General features: G+C 40.4%; 1 protein-coding gene across 1 annotated transcript; it reads left to right on the top strand.

Moving 5' to 3' along the window:
* Positions 1 to 333: 333 nt before the first annotated feature.
* Positions 334 to 24955, top strand: LOC144530621 (MAGUK p55 subfamily member 3-like). Its single transcript, XM_078270265.1, is given in 23 exon segments — positions 334 to 421; positions 9750 to 9815; positions 9934 to 10052; positions 10650 to 10727; positions 11135 to 11215; positions 11441 to 11578; positions 11715 to 11796; positions 13340 to 13425; positions 14163 to 14237; positions 14897 to 15093; positions 16330 to 16394; positions 17266 to 17286; positions 18043 to 18086; positions 18088 to 18196; positions 18199 to 18254; positions 18256 to 18328; positions 19726 to 19791; positions 20482 to 20637; positions 20808 to 20888; positions 20977 to 21070; positions 21195 to 21303; positions 21476 to 21604; positions 22561 to 24955. Coding segments are annotated over 22 exon segments (2076 nt in total). The 5' UTR covers positions 334 to 421; positions 9750 to 9778; the 3' UTR covers positions 22741 to 24955.
* The last annotated feature ends 667 nt before the right edge of the window (positions 24956 to 25622 follow it).

Genomic DNA, 25622 nt, shown 5'->3' with positions numbered 1-25622 from the left:
GAAATACCTTAAAAACAGCTGTAAGCGATGATAAATGACCCTCTAGGGTTTTTCTTTTCAGAATAAAACAAATGCTAAGCTCTGTAATTTGAATTTAATTAAAAACACATGAGGTGCTCAAACTGGGGCTACAGCGTCTTATAAGCAGCAAAATACAAAATATCTATAAAATTCTTCATCCACTGATGTTACGGCCAGAGAGAGCATCAGAGATGTAAAGGGAGGAGGCTGGTTAGGGGAGGGGCTGAGAGAGGGAGAAAGAGTAGAAGAGGCGGACACTCAGCGGCAGCAGGTTTGTAAGAGCAGCAGAACAGAGGAGGAGGAGGAGGAAGAAGGAAGGAGGAGGAGGAATCCGAGCGAGAGAAACAGTGTGGCTGCAGTCAGGAGGGACACAAACACTGAGAGGAGGAGAGAAGAGAAGGTAAGAAGGCCACATTTGTCTTTTTAACGCCTTTGTTTCCAGTTTGAACACGAGGTATCCGATGCTCTGTAGTCCAGTGTGTATTTTCCTTTTCTTCCTTGGTCTGCCAGCTGATGGCATGCTGTATGTGGGGAGAGCAGAGTGCCGTAGCACTGCAGAGTGATGCAGAGAGATGGAGGAGAGAGAACGAGGGAGGGATGGAGGGCCGGCATTATGCTCTACAGACATGAGGAAGTAAGAATAGGGAGACTGAGGGAAATAAACATCTGCCTGTGCTTTGCTGTGTAGAAGTGAGAGGGTGTGTGTATGGGGATTGGAGAGGGGGGGGTGTAGCATTTGAGTGACAATGTGCTGGAGTGTGTCAGCTGTTAAAATTAGTAGTTTTCCCTCCATGTTGGAGATGATATAAGTTTCTGTCAGACCACACCCTCTGAGACGTGTGTGTGTGTGTGTGTGTGTGTGTGTGTGTGGAAGCCAAATATGCTTAGTGTTGCCTTCCATTACTGTAAGGGCAGTGGATTAGCTGCGTGTGAGTGGTGTTCATTCTTGAGGCAGCGAGGAGTCGAGCCAAGGCGCTCTATCGTGTGTGTGTGAACATGTAAGTAGATATACTGTCCACTAGTGTGTTTTTAGTGTGTGCATGTAAAAAGGTGCATAAGGTTGCAGTGGTAAATGCTCATCCAGCCTTCTCCTCCTGGCATCAATTCTCGGTTTAAATTTCCGCCGTTTGATGGCTGATATAGAAATGTATGTATAATGTAATATCCTCCACCATATTGTAAAAGCATGAAGCTCAGAATGGGATTGTATGGTCTTGAAGGAGGGACAGGAGCAGGGTCAACCCTCGTCAAATAAAAGTAAAATAGTCTCTGAAAGGCAGCGTGCTTAGAACAGCTTGATCAAGCATTTGTTGTTTTACCGTGTCGATGCCAAGGCATTTTTCACAGGATTGCAGACAATGCATTTTCATAAAGAGCTGTTATGACTGAGAGGGTGTTTCTGATGATCCCTATACCCATACAGGCAATCGCGATAACCACGGCAGATGGTTTTGTGTTGAAACATCTTTTAGAAATACTTAGAGGGCTGAGGCATATTCTAGCAGCACATAAACAACGAAGAGTGTCCTTGGCATCAGACGTTTCCCCAAAACGACCTATGTTTACATTCAAGTGACAAAGCACCCAAGCGACTGTAGTGAATATGACAGAAGATAAGGAGTAAGTCAGGTGATGGTATCTATACTATGTTCCTGCAATAGAGAAAGCTGCAGTTTCATGACCGCATTTTTATGACCTTAGTTACCACAAGAAACTGGTCAACACTTAAGTTAGCAGCTAGCCAGCTATGCAGGGTTAAGATTAGGGTTAGGTTAAGACAGGTTTGGGGTTACATCTAGTGACACATTTCTACCCAGAATACTAGGGTCCTAGAAATATGGTCCTGAAACTGCCGCTTCCTTTATTGCAGGAACATGGTACTCGATCGACATCAACATATTTTACTTGAACACTGGAGACTTCCGTTTGTTTCCTGTTTCAAACCAACAGACAACATTGTTTTTTTAAGCATTACCATGATCGTCCCCTAACCTTAGTGAAGTAGCCTTTGGCCTTGGCCTTTCCCAAAATATAATCAACTCATTGTGCATAGACCTAACCAAACCTTTACCATTGTGTAGTCGTCATAAAATGGATTTCAACAGTGATTTGTAGTAGTTTTTGGAAGCAACCTATAAATGCTGTCGTTTTGCCGATAGGGGCATCAGATCAGAAATGTGTCGAAATGTTGTCGGGGGGTTACAAACAACATATTTTGTCATTTAATTTGGAGGACAAACAATGGTACCAGCAGCACTACACTTTGATGACGAACTCTTGTTCCTAATGGAAACATAGTGTGAGAGGAAGCATTGTTAAGAATGACTTCCAATTTGGTTTCCAGATCTCAAAGAGAGAAATACACAGTGGTTGTCTGTGTTTCCACCTATGGGTGTGCATGCCCCTTTTTTTTTTTCTTCAAAACATTCTCGACCGTATTGACAAAATTGGATGATAATAAGTGCTTTTCAAAAACAAGTCATTTGAGGGGTTTTTTTTGTTTGTTTTTTAATCTTCCACTCTGTGATTAAGGTCTGGTCAAGGTTGGGCAAAAGTGCTTTGTTAAGGTTAGGAAAAGATCACCTTTCAAAAGTTGGGCAAAAGTGCTTTGTTAAGGTTAGGAAAAGATCACCTTTCACCTGCAGTTTTGAATATTACTGTAGTTTGTGGTAGTAGATGTGAACCCCAGCCTCTTTTTATGCTATCCATTCCAACCTCCTCCCTAAAAGGTTTTGTGGAGCAAAAAACTCCATGCAAAAAACATAGTATGTCTGGTCAGGCTGTCACACATTTTTACATGACATTCTAAATAAACTGGCAGTGAGTAGCAGCACTAACTAGGGCTGAGTTTATTATTATTATTATTATTATTATTATTATTATTATTATTATTATTAGCTTCCCAGTAGTGATCATTATGTATTCAAATCATACATTCATATTTTGGCATCAAAATGCTGTTTTCCCAAGCCCTTCTAAAAACGTTTTCCCACGTGACCTGATGTAGGTTTCTCTATGATGACGTTGCTTCAGTACAGTACAGGACCATACAGTACAGTAACTGAGATGGCTGTCGGCACGGCCCCATGTTTGGAGAAGCAGACAGGAAGTTGAACAGTGTGCTGCTTAGGTCGGATCCGAAATAACGCTAACTAATAGATTGAGGCAGCGATGGTTTCGCCTCGCAGCAGTAACGTTACATTGCTTAGCCTCTGTATCATTATTTCCAAACTTGGCACAGCTAACGTTGACTCAGCTAGGGCTAGCGTTCACATTATTCATAACCTTATTGATTAGCTTACTGTGGTAACCTACATATTTGCTTTTTGCTAAGGCTAAGTTGGCATTTCAATTTGAAAAACCTGGAAAAGAATGCAGATGGACTCTGCCTTTGATTGACTCACGTACCCCCACAGCCTGTCAGATGAACTTAAGAACCCCTTTACTGTCACCACCTTTCCTGCCCCACCTGTGTTCATTTGAATTGATTTTAAACTGATATTATTTAACACTATTATTCATATACAAGTGGATATGGTTGATTATAGTTAAGCTGTCAGTGTTTAGGTTGGTTTGGTCAAGTTTACATTCGTTCTACCACCGCTTGAAGCTGGATGTCTTAACCATTTTTCCATTACTTTTCAGCGATTTTTAACCATTTTAATTTATCATACTGTTTAAACTGTTAATCCTTTCATTTTAGCCAAAAGTAATAAACAAATAATTGAAATAGACAGCTAACAGTTTGGACCTCTCTGGTAACTACTTTCCACGCACTACAACACATGTATATATTTCTTAATCAAATTATAATTTTCTTTTTATTTATTATTAGTTGAGCTACTTCACAATCTTACTCCCTTGCAACTGCAGAAGTAGCCCCTGGGGTACAAGTACCTTCACTTAATTACTCAATTGACAGAAAATGTATCAGCAACTATTTTCATTATCACTTCATCATTTAAAGAATCCAGTTGGTTCTAGGGCGGCAAAAAATGATTCTTATTATTAATGATATTATTAATGATTGTTTGTCAAGAGCAAAATCTCAGAAAATTGTGGAAAATGTCCAACTTTAAAGATATTCAATTTACAAATAAAACCGAGAACAGGAGCTAATCCTCACATTGGATAATCTGAATCCGGAGAGTGTTTGATATTTTTACTTGATAAAGAACTTCAGGAATTTAAGTTCTTATTGGATCAGGCGTCAAAGAGACTCTGGGAGACCAGTGTGTTGATTGCTGTGAGGGCTGACCGATGCCCTGCTGACGTCACACCACCTCAAGGGGTCTTGACAGACCAGCAGAAAAATAAAGCTTGTGCGAGTGTGACAAAGAAAAAGATGAATCCAGTTCAAAAAGACTGCAAATAGAAACAGGGACAGAAAAGAAAGAGGATGAAGTCTTTTGGTTGTGTGTTCATGCATGCATCAAGTTAAGTACTGTAAGTCCAAACTATTTATCTATGGATTAATGTGCACATCACATGTGGATGAACAACACTGCAAATTACATTCAGTGTTATTTTGGTTTACAAATCTCTTATTTAACACGGGATCATGTTATTAATGCAGTGACAGAGGCTGATCCGTCTGATTTTCAGCCAAATGTGTCTAGATGAACGTTATATGACTAAGGCTGTTATCTGATCAGCTGACTTCTTCTGACCTCACCGGGGCTCCGTCATGTTTGTGTGATCTGCAGCTAAGCTCGTAACTAGATTTGATCGGAAAATGTCTCCATAAAAAAGTGTGATGTGTGAGTCTATTTCTGGATCAGCGACGTTTTGGTGATTTGATGTTTGTAGTTGTGTTTTTGCAGTGATGTGAGATGGCAGAAGTGTGGTGCTTTTCTGAAGGCCTTCGTGAGCTTGTGAGCCAGGAGCATCTGTTCATAGTTTTATAGGGGAAGTCAGAGGGTACAGATTAAGCATTGCACTCACATAATATTGTTGGACTCATGATGGACAGTTTAAAACAAAGGATCAAAATCTTTGCAGCAAAATCAAAGGTTTTGTCTATTTTATTCCACACATTCTTCTTCCGTGTCAAAACCTGGCAGCTACATTACCCACAACGCAACTGTACCACCGACAGTTTTGTCCAAGATTCAGGTGTGTTATGCTATTAGCGGTTAATATAGCCTTGAGCCGCTAGCTTCAAGCGGAGATGAGGAGCAGGCTACAGAGGTCTGGTGGGCTCACTTCTTTCTATCACCACCCCCCCTTAGGTATTTTTTATTTTCAAACTAACATTCATCAGCCACAAAGGCATTTATACAACTTTCTTCAAATATGCAGTAGTACTTCTTAAGACCTTTTTAAACAGACTTTGATGTGTACAAACGATGAGTTAGTTTCAATAGAATTACCAATGCATTTTATCAATGCATTTGCTCGTGAATCTATGTAGAGCTTGCGTGTAGATTTTAAACTTTGGTGAACTTTGGCAAATCATTTGCATTGCTGATTAATTTCAAACTGTCCAATTTCATATAACCCTGCTCTACCACACTTAGAACGTGTGTGTGTGTGATTATAAGGTGTGAAGATACAGGCATTCATCAAATTGTGACTTTGGAAAATCTCTGCAGATTTTTCAAATTTGATTCTTGAATAAATTAAATTAACTTTTTTTCTCAATGAAAAGAATTGCACTCCAACCTCGATACCTTCTTCCTTTGATCCTAGCCCCCCCCATGGGTGCCACTTAGAGGTGGTCCCACAATGCCTTTCTCTGATGACCTAACTGCGTTGATGTAAAGCAGTTTAGAGGATGATGTCATTCTCCCAGGACTGTTAACTGACTCAACTGCTGCAGAGGGAGATGTAATGAACCACCCGATTTAGATTGTTTAAAAGCTGCACTTTCTAAACGCCTAAAGTTAATTATTTAGAAAAATATATAATTTGGCTGCAGTTTTGAGCTAATTTTACATTAACTTATTGTTTTCTCTTCAATGGCTTTTGTATTCTTCATGCTGATTTTGACAGCTTTGTTGGTGATAATAACAAAGGTGCTGATGTAAAGATTGGTGAAGAATATGAAGAGATTCTTCTAATCTTCATCAAAGGGAGACTCTCTCGTCATGTTACATGTTACAAGCCTTAATTTTGGGAAATATTTGTTTGACGTCAAACCCAGAGTCAGATAGGGTGGTGGTCCTATGTCATCAAAAGATCACGAACTGCCCAGGCCTACCAGTCCTTTACAGAGTGGGGCCCAGATATCTTAACCCTTAAGTGGCAATTGAATTCTTAATAGACAAATGTATTCCCCAAAATTCTGAGAAGCTGCTTGGGTCTTCTCAATCGTCTCCAGGAAAAAGGGAAAGAATGGTCCCCATATGGTTGGTAGAAAATGTCCTCATAAACCACCAAAATCCGATTCTTCAATATTCAGTCCATGTATTCTTTAGTTATTTGAAGACCTAACTATAGATTAGAGTACATCAAAGTATATTACTTGGTACTGTTGCCATGGGTTCAGTAAGTTACGGACTATTTATGGTGTCAGATTTGTTGACATTTTGGCAAATTGGCACCATTTAAAAGTATGCTCAATTAGCTATGAGCAGTTCCTAGTTGGAATGTACCCATGGATGAACGGACATTCATCCATGGGTACCTATCACTTAATTACTTTGACACTGAAGAAAACTTAAAAATGTTTCTTCTCAGGCAGTTATAAGGATTTCTTTCCTATGATTTCTAAGTGGATTTATGGAAGTTTATTTGCGACATACTAATTATAAACAACACGCATACAATACATTTAGAAAACATGTTGACAATATTTTTGACTACAAATAGGGATAATAACTTCAGTTGGCCTTTAATAGGTGTTAAAAATAAAGAAGAAAAGTTGAAATTTAAACTGTGTGAAAGAGAGAAAGAAATCAATCTAATGAAAAGTCTTTAAAACTTTTAAAGGGTATCTGCTGAAGATGGTCGTTGGGGACATAAAATTGAAAAGTGAATATTAATATACAGAGTGAAGCACTTAACCATTCACCGAGACGCTGTATTGATAACTGTTTTTTTCCTCCTCTCCGTGTTGAATACAATGAGGTTATATGGAGAAAATCCCAGCCAATACACTTGAGAATAAAGAGACTTTCTCGTGTGTGTTTCCACTGATTCTGCTGACAGAACAAAAAAAGAACAAGCGCTGCTTCCCTCTCTGTTTTCTCCTTATCCCTCTTTCTGGCTCTGTAATATCCTCTCTGTCCATTATTCATGAGCTCATTGCTGTCTCTGTCTGTCTCTGCTGAGGTTAATCATATTCTGATTATGTACCATCAAAACACATGATACGTTTTAGAAATCCCGTAGGATGAAGGAGAAAACTGCAGTCATGCAGTAGAGATACGGTACATACTGCAGGTTTTCTAATGAACAAGCTCACAAAGATGAATACTAATTGCAACGTTTTGCCTTGAGGATGCCATGTATGTAGGAACTCCTGCCTTTCTCCCACTCATCTGGGAAGGTCCCCACCCCAGTTCCTGTCACTCATGTCTGTTCATCTGCTCTGTTCTCCTCCAACTTCTCTTCCCCTGTTTGGTTAGTTTGTCTGCATTTCTAATCCCAGACAGGCTATTCCCCAGCTGTTCTCTACCTGCCACTGCAGAGTCTGTCTGCACATCTGCTTCACATTAGCTCCACAATGAACTGGATATTATTTGTCAATTGTTTTCAGCCTTGTTCTTATCCTGGCCTGCCTTAGCCCTTTTGTCTTGTACCTGATCTCACTGCCTTCAGGTTGCTGACTACAAGCTACTTCTATCCCACTGATTTACACCTGTTTCTCTAGTCTACACATTAGTCCATAGCTTGTAATAAGCCAGTTTAGTGATGCATTGATGTTTATAGTCTCCTCTGTCATCAGATGGGGAAGAGTAACCTTGATTATCATCTCATCAGTTTGGAGTGTATCTATGTTCCCAGGGTCCTATGTTCCCCAGCTTAATATCCTCTTAATTCCACACATTAAGGATACCTTTTCAAATGGTTTAAGTTCTCAGCAATGTTTTTCTCTAGGTTTAAATGTTCAATGTATGTTTCTCTGGGCCAATATGTTAAGATCACCCACCTACAGCTTATAGCCTCCTTATGTTATACTCTTTGAAACCTATGCCCTCAAATTTGTGGGCAAGACAGTTTTCTTGCCTTTAGAAATGATCTCCACAGTGGCTGAACAGCTTTTACCATTCAAACGACATTTGAATCATCCATATCCCTTTGTTCTTCTGCAATTCGAACTGCGAAGCTAGCCCTAACCAAACTCTTACAAAGTTAGTTGACATCAAGAGACATAGGATCCTGGAAACCTAGGGAGGACCCCCGTTGGTTGTTAGCCTCACTGTCTTTTTCTGTATCAACCAGTCAGTGTTTCTAGATTGAATGGATATGTTCCTGCAGTAATTGCTCAAAACGTTCCCACTGAACACAAAAAATCTACATGTTTGTAAAAGTAATTATGGATATAAAGTCTACAGTCTCTGTGGAAGGTAATACACCAAGACAAGATGCATCACCATGGCAGGCCTCTATGGGGTGACAGTCACAGTAACATGAACAACCCTGTACTGAATACATCTTCATAAAGCTTATGTTTATTTTACACGTACAAAACTGACAAGCACAATATTATGCTGTATGATTATGTAACGCAATACATAGATTTCATATCTTTGAAAGATGATCTTAAAAAAGCCCATATTTACCTTCTTATTTATTCCATGTTTCCTGACACAACCAAAATAATCCCCACTGGGTGGAAAGTCACACTCTGACACCCCTGCCCCGTCCTCAACATTATTGTAAACCCATACTGTTTATTTTTAAAGAGCTGTTTATTGCAGCTTTGTTGTGTTGTTCTGGTTTTGCTGCATTTTTCTGCTGTTTTGTTAACGGATCATATCATAATATAATGGAGTCTGTGGTTTACGTTATTGACTTGAGTTTCCAGTGGCAGGAAGAATGGAGATATTGAGTGGAGAGACAGGGGAATTGATTGGTAGGGGCTCAATAATGAGGCAGTCTGTGCAGTACTTCAGCCGACTGTATCTTTGAGTCACTCACAGATGGGTCAGCATATGAATCTAGATATAGAAAGAAAGTTATTGCACAGTATTTACTGCAAAAAAAATCTCTTCTCATGTCAATTAGTCCATTATGGAGGCCTAATATGATTTTCTGAGAAGGCATACATCCTACAGATTGAGTTGTCGGTTATAGAGAGAGCCTTATCTCTATTATATCAGTGTTCCTCAGCAGCTTTCATCAGTTAGACTTGTGTGAGACAGTGTTTTGGCTCTTTTCATACAGGTTTGTGCCAAATATCCCACTCTCCTGCTCTCTTACACACCAGCACAGAGCTCACAGGGCCTGGTGAGACTCAGTGTGATTAATAGTACCAGCAACGGCTGTTTATCTTGCTAGTATGGCTCTATAATGCCAGCAGACTTACACGCATACACACCTACACATTCAGATGAGGTAATTGCACTGCAAAATGGAAAAATGCAGCCTGGATTTACAGCATGAAGCCTACAAGGAGATGATATACAGCTATAAATACTGCACATGGGTCTCCGGAAGCCTTTACATAACTTGTACACGCTCACAAAAATACAATTACCCTTTTGTTTTTTTGCTTTTTGTGAGAATAGCATCATCTGTATGGAAATGTTGATAATAACTTTTCTTTTTTTGCCTCCCAGGTTTCCTCCCCTCCTCACCTCACTGACCCATGAAAGAAGCCATGCCGGTCCTCACAGCAGGAGCGGGTGAGATGAGTTGGCACAGATGCTTCACGCATACTGTCCCATACTGCCTGAAGCTTACTGTGCTCCATCTGTTCACGTTAATATACATGCTGGTTTTTCTTATTCCTCTCCTCTGTAGGGCTACATGAAACGTTGGCCCTGCTGACCTCTCAGCTGCGGCCCGATGCCAATCACAAAGAGGACATGGTCTTCCTCAAAGATGTCTTCAGTGAGAGGAGCTTGGGATACCTCATGAAGGTGAGGAACTCTTATTACCGACTTAGTAACCTCATTATGTACATGTAAATGTAATATGCAGCTATGTGCTGTTGAATTTATGTACACAAGTCGTCTTTGGCATTAGAAAAGGCAACCAATGTACAGTTGCCCACCGATGTGATAGCAGGCAACTACGTATATGACAATCCAGGATACTTTAAGAAGAACAACCGTATACTCTAGTTTACAAATTAAAAACAAAATAATATAGCTGAATTCATCCACTGTGCAGACAAACTTAATAATTAGATTACCTCTACCAAGGAGGTACGTTTGAATCTCCTTTGTTTGTCTTTTTGTCACTTAGCTCAAAAACAGATAATTTCATTGATATTGGTAGAAAGTTAGCTCAAGGGCCAAAGAACAGATAAGAAGAAGCTAGCTAGTAAACATGGATGTAAACAATGCAAGATTTGTTAGACCTCAAGGATTTTGGTGATCAACACTAAATGTAAACATGACTTTTGTTTACAAGAAAACTCCTAAAGGGTTTTTAACCTTCAGCTTTTTACCCAAAACTGTGCATTCCTTTCTGAAACCCTCCCCTCTAACAAACTACATGTGTTTGTGTTACAGATTCATGAGAAGCTGAGACAGTATGAGAGACAGAGTCCAACACCCGTCCTCCACAGTGCCTCTTCTCTGGCAGAGGATGTAAGTTCAACACACACACACACACACACACACACACACACACACACACACACACACCCACACACACCCTAAATTACTTTTCCACTTGGGCACAGCAGTCAGCCACAATGAGTTAGCTCCAACAGAGAAGCAATGCAGGTATCAAAAGTGAATTTTAATGTTCTCAAAGTGCTGAATCATCAATGCTCATCTAATGAAACTCCATATCCTGCTGCTCTTTGACTCTCACCAGTTATCAGTGGGGGAAACTGCTGACCTTAGCTGCTCGCTACTTATTTTCCCCTGTGTGCATGTCGGTTGTGTATCTGTCTGCATTTATTCTACAGTAAACTGCAGCGTGCATTACCAGTATACACATGCACGGGTTGATACCAGGTCAGCGATCATGTGTGTTTTGTGATTGGCAGGTGGCAGAGGAGCTGCAGAGCGGACCAATGAGCACTGAGGAAAAGGAGCTGCTGCACCTGCTGACGTCACCACATCTTAAGGTAAACTTAGTTGTTTTTTTGGCCTTACAATAGTTTGATCATGAGGAGATGTAACACTAGCGCACATTCATGCTACCATCTTTCCTGTCAGACATTTTATTTGCCCTGAAATTCATCTCTGAAGCTGTTTTACAGATTCTGGCAGGCATCAGGCTGCTCTCTGTGCCCCCCGGCAGCTCAACGTCAGCACTGTATTTTGAGCACTTCTGTTTTCTGTCTAATCAGGCCGTTCTCTCGGTGCATGACACCGTGGCACAGAAGAACTTTGATCCTGTGCTGCCGCCACTGCCGGATGACTTTGAGGACGAGCTGGAGGAAGAGTCGGTGAAGATTGTCAGGCTAGTGAAGAACAAGGAGCCTCTGGTGAGTTGTGTACGAGGAGAGTGGAGAACATTAAGAGCCTGCAGTAGAACTGGATGAAAGAGGGAGAGATTATGGGACTGATACCTTTTTGATCTTTGCTTTTCTATTAATCTTATATCATCTGTATGTACTCCAGGGAGCCACCATAAGGCGGGATGAAGCCACTGGGGTGGTGATGGTGGCTCGGATCATGAGAGGAGGTGCAGCCGACCGAAGTGGTAAATTGTGCTGCTGCTTCTTTTGTCTTCTTTCTCTGGGCTTCTGAATGCTGTGTCACACCACTAGACTACATGCAATCTGTCTGTCTGTCTGTCTGAAGTATAAAAAAAATAATCAGCATTCTTATGCATTCTACATTACCTCAGTTGAACTATGGCATTTAATCAGTTCAGCTAGTGCAGAGGACATACGGAACAGGAGCAAACATAATTGGCCACATCAAAGTAATGGCGGAGAAAAGAATAGCAAATGTCTTCACTTTAAATTGTCCAGTATCAACCAAAATATCCTTGGATGAAAAAAGGACACTAGCGTGAGTGCATACAAGTTGTCATTAGAGTATTGCACACATGTTCTCCATGTTACCATTATTTCTACTAGAGGATATAAAATCCCTTTTTGTTTAAATTGTCCTCACTCCTAGCTATGGCTCACAACTTATGAACATCATAGATATACATATATCACAAGTACATTGCTTTATATTAAGGGGTCGCAAGCAAAAAAGGTTGGGAACTACCACTGACCACAGGTGTGCTCATCCGTTTGCCCCGTTTCAAACCATTCCACAAGTGCAAATCATTACCAATGTTAATGGGAACTGCTGATGTTAAAGATAGCTTTTTGGGAAATTGTTGCTATTGCTGAAAAGTTAGAGAAATAAGGAAAGACTCAGGGATGACATGCAAAAAAAGTTCCCAGCATGGAAGACAGCCAGGACATTGCAGTAATATAGCACAGCCCTCAGGAAGCTGAGCTACCAGGATGCCCTAGGAAGCTCCTGATTTTTACAGCATGTGTACAGCAATGATGGCATTTGTTGTCTTGCGTGAAAATTAGCGACACTGTTTCACGAAGAATATGCATATATCGTATGTGTGAGATAAACAAAAACTGGTACTGTAATGACAGTGAGATTAAAGCCAGAGTGAGAGAGATGCAGCAGGAGGAGAGAAATGAGAGGGATAGTGCAGTTGCTGCTAAAACCCAAAGCTCTCTACGAGTCCCCAGAGAATCAATCACACGATATAGACTCAGCAAAGATCCTTTCATTGGCGTTACCATGGAAATATCAGGCACAGGCGTGTGTGTGTGCACGCGTGTGTGTGCGCGTAAGTAAACTGAAAGTAAACCAATCCGTGTTTGCATCCATTAATCATTTATGTCTTTTATCGTTTTCTTGCTGTGTCAAGTAATGGAAAAAGCTCTCGAGACAAGCTGTAAAGAGATTTCAGAATTGGTCTCTTTGGAAATGCATACATTACTGTGTACGTGTATGATTGAACAATAGTGTGTCTGCTACCATGTGCTTCTCTGTCCTGAGAGGAAACCGTATTGATCTGACTTCTCTCAGTCTTTGATTTCATTGTTGGGGCTGCAGCTAAATAGATCACAGCTGATGATAGATGCGGCTCGTATCTGTAGATCTGATGATACCGATATGAATGATAAACCCCAAAGGCCCAGTGAAGACTCTTTCATTGTCATTGATGTTTCTGCCCCGCTCAGTCTGTGTCTTTATACCGTGGCCTGTCCTCACAGGTTTGGTCCATGTAGGAGATGAACTCAGGGAGGTCAATGGAGTCTCTGTCATCCACAAGAGGCCTGATGAGATCAGTCAGCTGTTGGTAAGACAGAGAGACAGTTCTGTTGTAGATTTAAAGAAATGCTGGTATAGATGCAACCTAGAAGTACTGTACAAAATATACATTTGTGCCTAAGGTGTACACAGTATTATAAATTATATTTATCCTTTTTTATTCTTTTGGTCTACAACTTTATAATGGTGATTGCTTGTACAACTTAGCCAATCATTTGCACTTTTAAGTAATTGTATATTTAAAATGAAAACAATTTTGTAACTGAATCAAATTAAACATGCATTAAAACAATTAAAATCTGGACTTGATCATCATAAGGCAACGTGATCATCATAAGGCAACCACAAAATATATGGTCAAAATGAATGAGATATTCAGAAAAGAATTTGTGTGTTTTTGCACCTTGTATAAATTTGCTATAATGCAGTATTGTAAACTGCATGACAGTAAATTAAATATGTTGTGATTGCACATTTGCACAATACATCATTTCTTTAGGATAAGAGAAAGAAAATGCTCTGCCCATGTTTTGCTTGTTTAAATACAAGTGTATGTGCCCCAGACTGATGCAGTGGTAAATATAGAAGTGAATCCTCATCTACAATGTTGTGTCCATCTCTCATTTATTTATAAACAGGGTGCACTGACATTCCATTAAAAGTAAAATCCACCTCAGGGAGCCTTTTAAGTAAATTATACTCAGTGTTTGTCTTTAGCAGTCCCACTCCCCTCTCCCCTACTTCCTCTGTCTCTTTGTTATCTAGTCCCAGTCCCAGGGCTCCATCACTCTAAAGATAATCCCTGCCATTAAGGAGGAGGACCGATTGAAGGACAGCAAGGTGAGATGAAGTCTGAGTGACTGAGCATGAAACTGCAGCTGAGAGGAAACCCTCTGTCTGTACATCTGCCAGTCCATCTGTACGTCTCAGGACCCCCCCTGGAGGGAATTTCTTCCAATTTGGCCAACTTGGACTCGAGGAAGAACTGATTAGATTTTGGTGGTCAAAGGTTACCAAACGCATTATTGGACATAACTCAAGAATTTCTACGCTATGACAACATTTTACACAAATGTCTAATAGAGTAAAATGATGAAGTGATGATATTTCATACCCCAAAGGTCGAATTCAATGTGACATAAGTTTCTGGGAAATGTTTTCTGGCCATTATTCAACGCCATAACTCAGGAACAGAAAAGGGAGGCATTTGGTTGGATACTGAATTGGTGACACTAATCTTTAAACTGTGGTGCTTGTATAGATCTTCTGTGCTGCCGGGTTGAAGATGTGCGTGAAGCGTCCACGCTTTGCTAAAAAATACACTGAATACCTTTTTTTATATAGGCATACAATGGTAATGCTAGTTTCTTCTGTGGTATTCCAGATTAATTATTCCTTTAAAGACCTAAGACATTGATTAAAAATAGTTTATTGTAGATTAAGCTTTTTCCATGTTTATTTACAATATAAATATCTAAATGTGGTGCTTCTTGTTTCAGGTGTACATGAGAGCCTTGTTTGACTACATCCCATTGGAAGACAAAGCGACGCCTTGCCAAGAAGCGGGACTTCCCTTTAAGCGGGGAGACATCCTGCAGGTTGTGACCCAAGATGACCACACGTGGTGGCAGGCCAAGCGTGTGGGAGACAGCAACCTGCGGGCGGGACTCATCCCATCCAAACAGTTCCAGGAGAGGTGAGATCACCAAAGAGGAGACGACATGTGGTGTAAACAGTGCGAGGACTGTACGGTTCACTCACACAGTGCTGATAGTTATTTTATCCAGCCATTTGTTATCTGTCAAATCCACATTCACATGTTCCACTTTGAAGGGGCAACAATGATTAGATGGAGCATCAAAGCTGCTTGGGAAAATAATTAATGGAAACACAGCCTTGAATAGGCTCATACTTATACGGTTAGTGTCGTAATCCATCAGTAAGATGATCTCAGATGGCAGGGAGATCCCTGCCAAACACTGCAGTGTCTGTTGGATTAATAACTGCATCTTGACGGACACTTGAAAGACAGGTTAGAGAGGTATCTGTGCTCCGAAAAGCCTACATGCTATGTTTTGTAAGTTAAATAAATGTTTAGGATGAAATAACACAATTCTGCTGATGCTGTGGGTTCCTGCTGCACTGTGAGCTAAAACAATGATGAATGAGAAAAATGTCTCTAAATGCATTAGCATGACTGAACAAAAGTAGCATGAGTTCCGCGAACATCCACGTCATCACAGTGTTGTCGTGGATGGAGTACTGAACCGGCCTACCGTGCACAGTGCCTCTGCTTGAAGTGACTGTTTATTGTTAGTTGTTAGAAAGTCAATCAAATGACTACAAAGAGACACAAACCAACCATAGAGAGATACAAAACAAATGCAAAGTGACACAAAATTACCACAAAGAGACATAAAAAGATTACAAATGAATGAAGACGACACCGAAGAGACAAGAAATTACCTAAAAGAGACTCCAAACTACCTCAAAGAGATGCAAAATACCACAGAGACACAAAAAGAAGGCAGAGACCTAAAACAAACACAAAGACACGTAAAACGACTACAAATAGATGGAGATGACACCAAAAAGACACAAAACGGCCGCAAAGAGACATAAAAAGAAGACAAAGTGAACTAAAACGACAAGGAGACCGGGCCATTTGGAGTTGTTTTGTGTCGCTCTCTGTTTAGGTGTCTTACTCTTTTGGTAGGAGGGGTGGTGGGCCTTTCACATTTTTGTGCCCAGCGGCCCGTTGTCTCATAATCTACATAAGTGTTATATGTTCCTCTCTCTTTCATTTTTAAATCTTTGGTTCCAACTCTCTGACATTCCCTCCTCACCTTTTGCTTACCGTGTATTTCTGACCTGATGATTCTCTCCTGCCTCCATCCTCTCTGGCTCTTTGTTCTGCTGCACATTTCTCCAGGCGACTGGCCTACAGGATGAAAATGGGCACACTCCCGAATCCAAAATCCCCTAAAAAGCCTGTCTGTAAGTTTCTGCTTCCTAGGATTCCACTGCATCTTCAGCATTATTTCATAATTGCAGTTTACTACCTGCAGCATCTCTCACTATCAGCTCTCCTTTCTATACTAATGTACTCGCTGTCATTATAGGACAATAACATCTCCGCTGGATAAATGCAGCAATGTTTTCATTGACATTTATTGACCTTTTGTTCTGGTAATTGGCATTCTCCGAGGCATTAACATTCATTGTCCATCCTCTCTGTGCCGCTATGTAGACATGTTTTTAAAAGGGATGAGCAAAAGATGGAGGGGCACAGAGATGGAGGGAGGGATCACAGATATGAATTAATCGCTTTCATGTTCGGTCCATCTGGCCAGCGAGCAGCTTAAGTAGATCCAGACAGTGTTACAAGCTGTGCACACTGAGAAACAAAGCCTCAGCAATACATTACACTTCTCACTTGATACTATATGGGCGGTGGCGTGTAAACCGCCAGGTGAGTGGGTAATGTGAGTGGTGGCTCTTCATGGCACGAAAGCTGTAGGTGATCCGATTAGGCCTAAGTCACGGGGAGACAACAAGAGCTTAGCAGTATGGCAGCTAGCCTTGCTACGCCACGCTGCAGCAAGCCTGCGGGGACTCTTCTGTCTCGGTCTCCCTCCACACTCATTCAGCTCTCTGATTAAGTCCCCTAAATCCCAGCAGGGGCCCTTTAAATGTCTCCCCCCTCTCTTGTCTGTGACGTCATTGACGACGGCAATAAATCTCTTCAAATGTTAAATCCTCATTTAATAATTTTCCAAATCTCATTCTCTTATGCCATCTAACCAACATGACCTTTACCGACTCTAATGTTTTACACTACGTTTCTCCTTGTTGCAAACTACATCAGATGACCAAGGATGTGATAAAGGTGGGTACGTGTGCAGCAACAAACACACATCCTCACACAAAACACACAACATAATTTTCATCAAGGCCTCAAAGTGTGTGTGTGTGTGTGTGTGTGTGTGTGTGTGTTCGTGTTCTACTGCTTCCAGCTTAATTCCTCCCCTCCTGCTGTTATTGCACCAGACTAGAATAGAGACTTTTTTTTTGCCTAGCTTGTGTGTGTGTGTGTGTGTGTGTGTGTGTGTGTGTGTGTGTGTGTGGTACCAGGTGAAGTGTAGACAGAACAGCATCCCTGGAGACTTTAGCCCAACCAAGCAGAGGTTGTTAAAGATAACAATAGCTCCTCTTTTCTTTTGCATCATCCTCAGTCCCTTTTTATCTTTTGTTCTGTTTTCCCCTCCTCATCTTTTACTCTGCTGCAGTTTTCAGCTGCTGTTTTTAAATGTTGTTTTTCTAAGTTTCTAAAAGATTAGTGCATATTGTTGTCATACATAAGATTTGATGAAAAGACAGAATTCAGACATAGATGAGTAAAGTAAACATTTGTCTTTTGTTTTGTAATTGTGTATTTGTAGGTTTCTGTATGTGAGACAGTTTGTACCTCAGCTGTGAATCTTTGGGGAGGCTTGTTTATATATATATATATATATATATATATATATATATATATATATATATATATATATATATATATATATATATATATATATATATATATATATGTGTGTGTGGGTCAGAGACTCTGCTCACAGCTGGCTCCTTTCCAGATAAAGGAGAGCCTCTCCTCTCCAGCCTTCGTTAATGGCTGTGCCTCCAACAGCGTTCCTTCATTATCTCTTGGCTGCCTCTCCACTCTCGCCTCCTGCTGTCTGCCTGCCTGCTGCCTGTCTGCCCCGCCTGCCCTCTCCAGCTCCCCACGGCCCGCCCTCCTTTTAACTCTTCCACCTCCCCCTACTCCTTAACTCTTCCAGGTCTCTTACCCTGTGCTTACCCCCCTCTTTTCCCTGCTTGCTTCCCTACAGAGGACTGTGACTGTGAGGGCTATTTCAATGGACAGTACATAGGTGAGAGTGTGCACATCTTTCTCCACCTCCTTCTCCCTAATTGCTCTTTGCCTGCTGCAACCTGGCTGTGCGCTGGTTCCCTGGGTGCTTCTGGGCTGGAGGTCAAAACTACCGCTTGTGTAGGGTTGACCTGTCTGAGGCCGGGGGTTGAGGGATAAGAGGAAGGGGCGACGGTTTCGAAGGGTCAAGAGATGGTCAAAGACGATGCCAGATGAGGAAGATGGATAATGGTATCTGATTTATGTGGGCCCAAGGAAGATGCGTGCAGATGTAGAAGGGGGAAAAAAAACAAGTGTTATTAACCGTGAAATGAAAGTAAAGTAGAATCTTCTCTTCTGCATAATTAAGAGTTAAAAGTGTCACGTATCACAGTATAGAAGCAAAACAAACGTAGACTGTATTACATTAAAAACAAAGTGGTGATGGATTTTGTTAGTACAGGATTTGTGCTGGTTTTATACTGGTCTATAATTTTCAAAATATTTCTTAGGAAGTTTCCTGAAAAGAACTGTCTTTTGGTTCTACATACTTGAGTAAAAAGAGACCGTGTTGAATTAGTACACTTAATTTGTATACTTGGTACAATAAATTTCAAATAATTGCCAGCATAAAGAGTTTTTTAGTCAGTGCACAACATGAATATTATGACATGAATATTCACTTGGGTTGAAATGGAGCTATTTCCTTTTAAATTCCCAATTTAGCACCAAATGTTAGTTCTTTCCAAGAAGCTTTCTTGTAATTATTAGAAAAGTACATACCTTAAAACATTTCCAAATATTAATACAATAGCAGTACATGTTGGTACTTATTGCGTTTTAAATGGGTATCCAGGCATTTTATGTTGCAGTAACAGGATTTAAATTTAAATCCGAGTGGAGGGAATACATCAGTCCCTTTTATCCTCAACCCTTCTCTAGCTTTTCACTGGCCTCCCCTCCCTCACCCTTCTTCAGCCCAACCTGACCCCCATTTACTCCACCACATCCTGTGAGCTGCTGGAATGATGATTAGCACAAGGAGGGATCTAAACTGCACTTTCTCCCTGTAACACAAATACATTATTAAAACAGTTTGTGTGCTTCCTATCATGCACTCTGCTTGGAGCTGTAAACCCCCCCCCCCCAGCCCAACCGACCGTCTCCACCTTGCAGTGTTTGGATCCTCCTAAACCTCCATTCCCTCCTGCCCTGCATTTAACTAACTGCCCCTGCTGCTGTGCTGTGGCCAGTGCACTGCTTCCCTTCTTCCCCAAAACACCCTCCCCATAGTACCCCACCCCATGAGGGCCCTGCTGCGTTGGACGCATTGCACACTCAACCAGGCACGTTTGCTGCTCGTTCACCCTATGTGGAGGTGTGAGGCTGGGTTGTGTGATGCTCTAACGCCAGTTATAGTCTCTCCTAAGTGTAAAGCAGTGGCGCCCTCCTGTGGCCAGGTGTTTTCCTGGGAATTTTATACAGGTACAGTGCCCGGTTCATTCCCTCAGGTACACACCACTGAAGGGGGATACAGACAGTCCTGGCCATGGGAGACCCTGGTTGGCAGTCACTCTCTGCTATTGATGTGGGGTTTCTCAGGGCCAGGCTGTCCTGTCTGTCCTGCCTCAGCACTGTAGCCTTGTTCAGAGCAGCATGCCTTGTTTGGTCCATAATGTTTGAAAATGTCTATTTTGAGTCACTGAGATGTTTTGAACAGCTGAAAGAGTTTTGATCACTTTAAAAAAAAAAAAAAATGAATTTAACGAATGTTTGACCTAAAAAGTCTGCTTCACCCAATGTGTTTACTATCAGTTGCATGTAATCTAATTTTAAGTTGAAGCATGACATCTAATTGGCTCCAAGTTCAGTATTTACACTTCGGATAAGAGTGAGCTATTTTTGTCCCGGTGCACTATTTACAAAGTTTTTTTAATGCATGATTATCAATGGGTTGGTCTTAGACTGTATTCATTCAAACATTGCTTTTGCATTTACTCACTGCATTTAGCTAATCACTGGTTTAACAATGCAAAATATGTTATCTGCATCATGGAAGTGAAGTAGTGTACTCATGTTATCTAATCTTGTTTAAATGTGTGGTTCATGACATCTGACAAAAGACCTTTTTTACTTTCTGTTCCTTCTTCTCTCCCATCTCTGGCCTCACTTCAGCTGGTTTACGGAGGAGTTTCCGGCTGAGTCGTAAGGACAGGCAAGGACCCTCCGGAGAGGGCTCTGATCCTGGAGACGGCGACTTCCTGACTTATGAAGAGGTGACCCGCTACCAGCAGAGGCCCAATGAGAGGCCCCGTCTGGTGGTTCTGATCGGTGAGACTGAAAATCACAAATGTTCTCCTGTGATGATAGTGACACCTAGTGGATAAAGCATGTGCTACAACATCCTGATGAGCCATTTCTTGCAGCTTTTTCAACATGATGATACATGTGAAGTTTTTAATTTATTTTATCTCCTTTTTTAAACACACAATCTTGCAAAGGATCTCTCGGAGCACGCATCAATGAACTCAAACAGCGGGTGATTGCTGAGAACACACATCGTTTTGCAGTGGCAGTACCACGTGAGTCATACATTAGACAGACCGTACTTATCAATGAACCAACATTACACTACACATACAAGTAAATTCCTCTTCTGTGTTCTTAAAGATACCACCAGGCCCAAGAAGTCTCATGAGAAGGAGGGTGTTGAGTACCACTTTGTCACCAAACAGCAATTTGATGCAGACGCTTTAAACAACAAGTATGTTTACACTGATATTGTTTCTTTTGTGAAAAAACAAAAATGATATTGTGTTTCTTTTGTGAAAAAAAAAAAAAAAAGATTTGTTCCCTGCTGAAGTTTAAGTAATGTTGTTTTTCTGCAGGTTTATAGAGCACGGGGAATACAAGGAGAACCAGTATGGCACAAGTATAGAGGCTATCCGCTCTGTACAGGCAAAGAACAAGATGTGTGTAGTGGATGTGCAGCCTGAGGTGAGCACGTCTTGTTTGATGTACATCCAAATGTATCGCACCATCATGACATGTCATGAGCCACAGATCCTGAGGGCAGGCAGTTGCATCAGATTGGCTCACTATGTGGATACATCACAGTTGACTCTCTCCTGTCATGTCTCTATTCTATGTAAATCCTCCATCACTAAAGGCCCTGAAGAGGCTGCGGACAGCAGAGTTCAAGCCGTATGTAATATTTGTCAAACCTCGTGTTCCTGAGAGCAGACGTCGCCGCAGCGCTGCCACTTCACCAGGAGGGGGAGAGCATGGCCGCATTACGGTGAGTCCTAAATTTTTTCTTGTGTCCCAATTCAGTGGCATAAAAAGAGTACATATCTCTTTTGCAGTTCTTAATATTCCTTAATCTATTGTGTACCAGTAAATATTGTATACTGTTAAATGGATCAGTAAGACAATCAGAATCAGAATTAATTCTGATTCTACTCAAGGAATATGACTGGAAAATGAGCACAACAAAGATAGGTAAAAACATTACAAAGAGAACTATTTTGTATATACAAGTAGGTGACAAAAACATTGCTGTGTGTACTGTGTTGACACTACCGGTCAAAAGTTTGAGTTCACTTAGAAATTTCCATTCCACCCCATTATAGACAGAATACCAGCTGAGATCAGTTGCATTGTTTTTTTATTCAGGGCATCAGTTTTCAGATTACATTATGTGCTTACATAATTGAAAAAGGGTTCTCGACTGTTTACTTTAACTTTAACTTTACTTTACTTTGACTTTAATGCAATATCTACATTGCCCATTATCAGCAACCATTCATCCAATCTTCAAAAGGCACATTTTGTTTAGAGGAGAAAACCCTTTTGGAGAACCCTTTTGCAATTATGTAAGCACATAATGTAATCTGAAAACTGCTGCCCTGGTTAAAAAAACTGATCTCAGCTGGTATTCTGTCTATAATGGAGTGGAATGGAAATTTCTAAGTGACCCCAAACTTTTGACTTTTAAGTAACTAACTAAAGCAGTAAAATGTAATATTAATCTAGACACATACTAGATAAGAGTACTCAGAATACTTAGTTACTTTTACTTACTAAGTAGGGTTTTGAATGCAGGACATTTTACTTGTAGTGGAGTATTTTCACAGTGTAGTACTGCTACTTTTTCCACTGGCAGTCATGACCAGCTTTGTGAAATGGGCTGTTTTACCTTCTTTATGCGTCTCGCTTTCTGTATAAATACTTCCATTTTGCTTTCTGCAACAGGACGAAGACCTCCAAGAGATGCGTCAGTCTGCCATTCAGATCGACCAGCAGTATGGACACCTGGTGGACCGGGTCCTGATCAAGGAGGACTCAGCCAGTGCCTGTACAGAACTGCGAGGTATCTTGGAAAGGCTGGAGCGAGAGTCCTTCTGGGTGCCTATCAGCTGGGTGCGGACTTAAACTTACCCATCCTGCAGCTTCCAGAAGAACTTCCTGCAGCTTCCAGAAGAACTTCACAGCCAACCCACCCAAATCCTGCCCCAGTCATCTCCTAATGACTCTTTCCCCCCAAAAGGCCTGCTGGCCAACCTGGGAGTCTGCTGGACTCCCTCTGACTGGCTGATGCAGGGCTGGCCAGACTTGCCAGACTTGCCACAAACTGAGGCACTAAAGGGAGAGGATGATGTCAGAGGAATACCTTGTTGTCTGGGGGTGTTGCAGCAGATCGACAGCTCTCTTGGCCCTTTCTTTCACTTCAAGTCTTATTTATTCAGGTTTGGTTTTTATTTAGTTATTGACTTCAAAGACAACAGACAGATATGTTTGAAGTTTAAGAAGTGTTTTATTCCTCACAGGATCACTCTTTCTAGCTGTGTGGCAGGTTTGGGATCCCACTCAGAGGATTGCTCAGTCAGTCAGCTTTATTGTGACTCTTGTTGGAGTAACTTTAGTAGCATGGTTTTTTAGGTTCACAGTTTTATTCAACTCAATGCCAATCGCAGAATGCTTCCTGTTCATTCTTACTGTTCATGCATCCTGTACAGTATAAGAACCAATCATACATTCAGCAGAACAGGAGGAATTGATATATAAAGTTAAGTGAATGCCATTTGAAACTAATGTATTCTTTTTTCCTAAATATAATTTCCACACATGGACAGAAACTAAATTATATCCAAATGGAATGTGGAATGTGAGATTTTTATTTTCTACAAATCTGTTTTTAGGAAACGCATGAAAACTGATAATTTAATCTCAGATGTAAATATTGTAAATGTTAACTCCTCATGTGCCAACGAAAGATCTCGTAGCACTTCAATGCAACCCGTTTACCGTAATTTCCTGGGAACCCACATCTGTTTGTGTGTAGAAGTATGTGTGAATGAATGTCAGTGTATGTTCACCTAAAACCAACCTGAGAAGCTCCTTTTATGTACAGGAATGGGTTTTGTACGGTTTCCTATTTTTGACTGCAGAAGTAGTAGTGGGTACTAGATGTCTGTTTTGCTTTATTGATGTCGGACTGGAGAACAGTGTGGAGATGGTAGACGTCATATCCACAGATTACAATTAGAATTGAAACAATTTGTCGATAAATCGGTCAACAGAAAATTAATCTGCAACATCAGAAAATAATTTGACAATTGATTATTTTAATGTATTAAGCTTCAATTGCAAGGATTTCTTCAGTGTTAGACATACAAAACAAGCTATTTCAATTTGAAAACGTTGTGTTTAAAGATTGTAACAGACATTTCTAACTGTTTTCTGACATTTTATAGAGAAACAATCAATTAAGCAAGAACATTGGCAGATAAATAAGTAATAAAACAATTGTTAGTTGCAGTCCTGTTACAAATTAAAATCCTGATATGAGATGGATGTTATTCTTGCATGACAGTGGCAGATACTTTAATTCACATTCTTTCAAATCTGTCTGATCAATATGTATATTGACAGAGATCTTGGTCATTGTAATTCTTCTTTCTACTAGTTGGAAAAAAAACCATCCCTAAAACAAATTAAATAAAATAGATGGACAAAATACAGTCCTCGTTCTGTGTGAAAATGCATTAAAAAGTTTAGTCAACTTTGTCAATTATGCCATATGTACACGACATATAGAAGATTGAAATGCTGTTCCTTTAAGTATGGAAAAACAAACAAGGGGTTTATACTAAAATATTGTATTAGATGGGTTTGTACCAGTTAGTCTTTTTGTTACCATCCCTCTACTGTAGCTCAGCAAGGTGTGGTCAAACAAAAAGATTGAAGTTTAAGAAAATTGTTCTAGCTAACTCAGACTGTTACCTGAACTTAAAAAGTAATTTTAAATAATAGAAGAAATTTTAAACAGAACAAGGATTTTGTCCCCTATTACTGAAATCACTGTTCACAGCCAGCATGGATAGGAGAAATTATTACAGAGACCAAGGTACATATTGGCATGAGTACCATATCAACATAGGTGAACCTATCCTTTAATGACACAAAACCAATTATCTATATGGCTTGACTATCATTTCTACACTGTTTTCTTGTGTGTATAAATAAAACATCTTCCAGATCCCCTGTGTTCTTTTAAACATGCACTGTTCTCTTGTCTCTTCATGTTCTGTATGAGCCCAGAATGTTGAGTTTGTAATGTGACCTGTACAAAGTGCCATAATAAAAGCTCGCTAAGTCAAATGTTTGGTCTTTTATAAGAATAATTTCTTTCTTTTTTTAGTTTTTGCTTAACAGTTTGTTCCTCCCCCTATAAAAAACCTGCAGTTTGCACTAACATTTTAATGTCAAACTGTTTAGTGTGTTTACCTCTGTTTTGTTCCCTGTTCTTGGTTCAGTACAGTTCATTTAAGTGCATCTATACTTTGCCCGGTGTCCTCGGCTTGTGTTCACAAGAGCACTCCGCACATCACATCTCTTTCAGTGTTGTTGCACTGGGGAGAGATTGTTGTCACAGTGATAGATTAGTTTTAATAACAAATCAAAGCTGTGGAAATAATTTTTAAAGGAAACCACCTCAAGGTCAAACAATTTCATTTATTCACTATAGCTACTGCAGAACTGAAAGTATTTTTGACCAAATGTGTAAAAGCTGTCATAAACTAAACATTACTGAAGTACTGTACTTAATAAGTCTTTTCATGTCACTTTATACTTCTACTCATTTCCAATACATTTCAGAGGGAATATTTTACAGTGTGGTATTAGAACTTTTACTTAAAGCTGTGGTAGGCAATTTATTTTTAGCATTATTGGGCAAAAATTCCATAATCGTGCAGATAAAACGAGCAGTTTTAGTGGACGTACATTAACGGTCCGCATAGGACCAATATAGG

The sequence above is a fragment of the Sander vitreus genome, chromosome 15, assembly GCF_031162955.1.
Source record: "Sander vitreus isolate 19-12246 chromosome 15, sanVit1, whole genome shotgun sequence".
In the NCBI taxonomy this organism is placed as follows: Eukaryota; Metazoa; Chordata; class Actinopteri; order Perciformes; family Percidae; genus Sander; species Sander vitreus.
The sequence above is the reverse complement of the archived record's forward strand: the minus strand, read 5'-3'. Positions and strand labels throughout refer to the sequence as shown.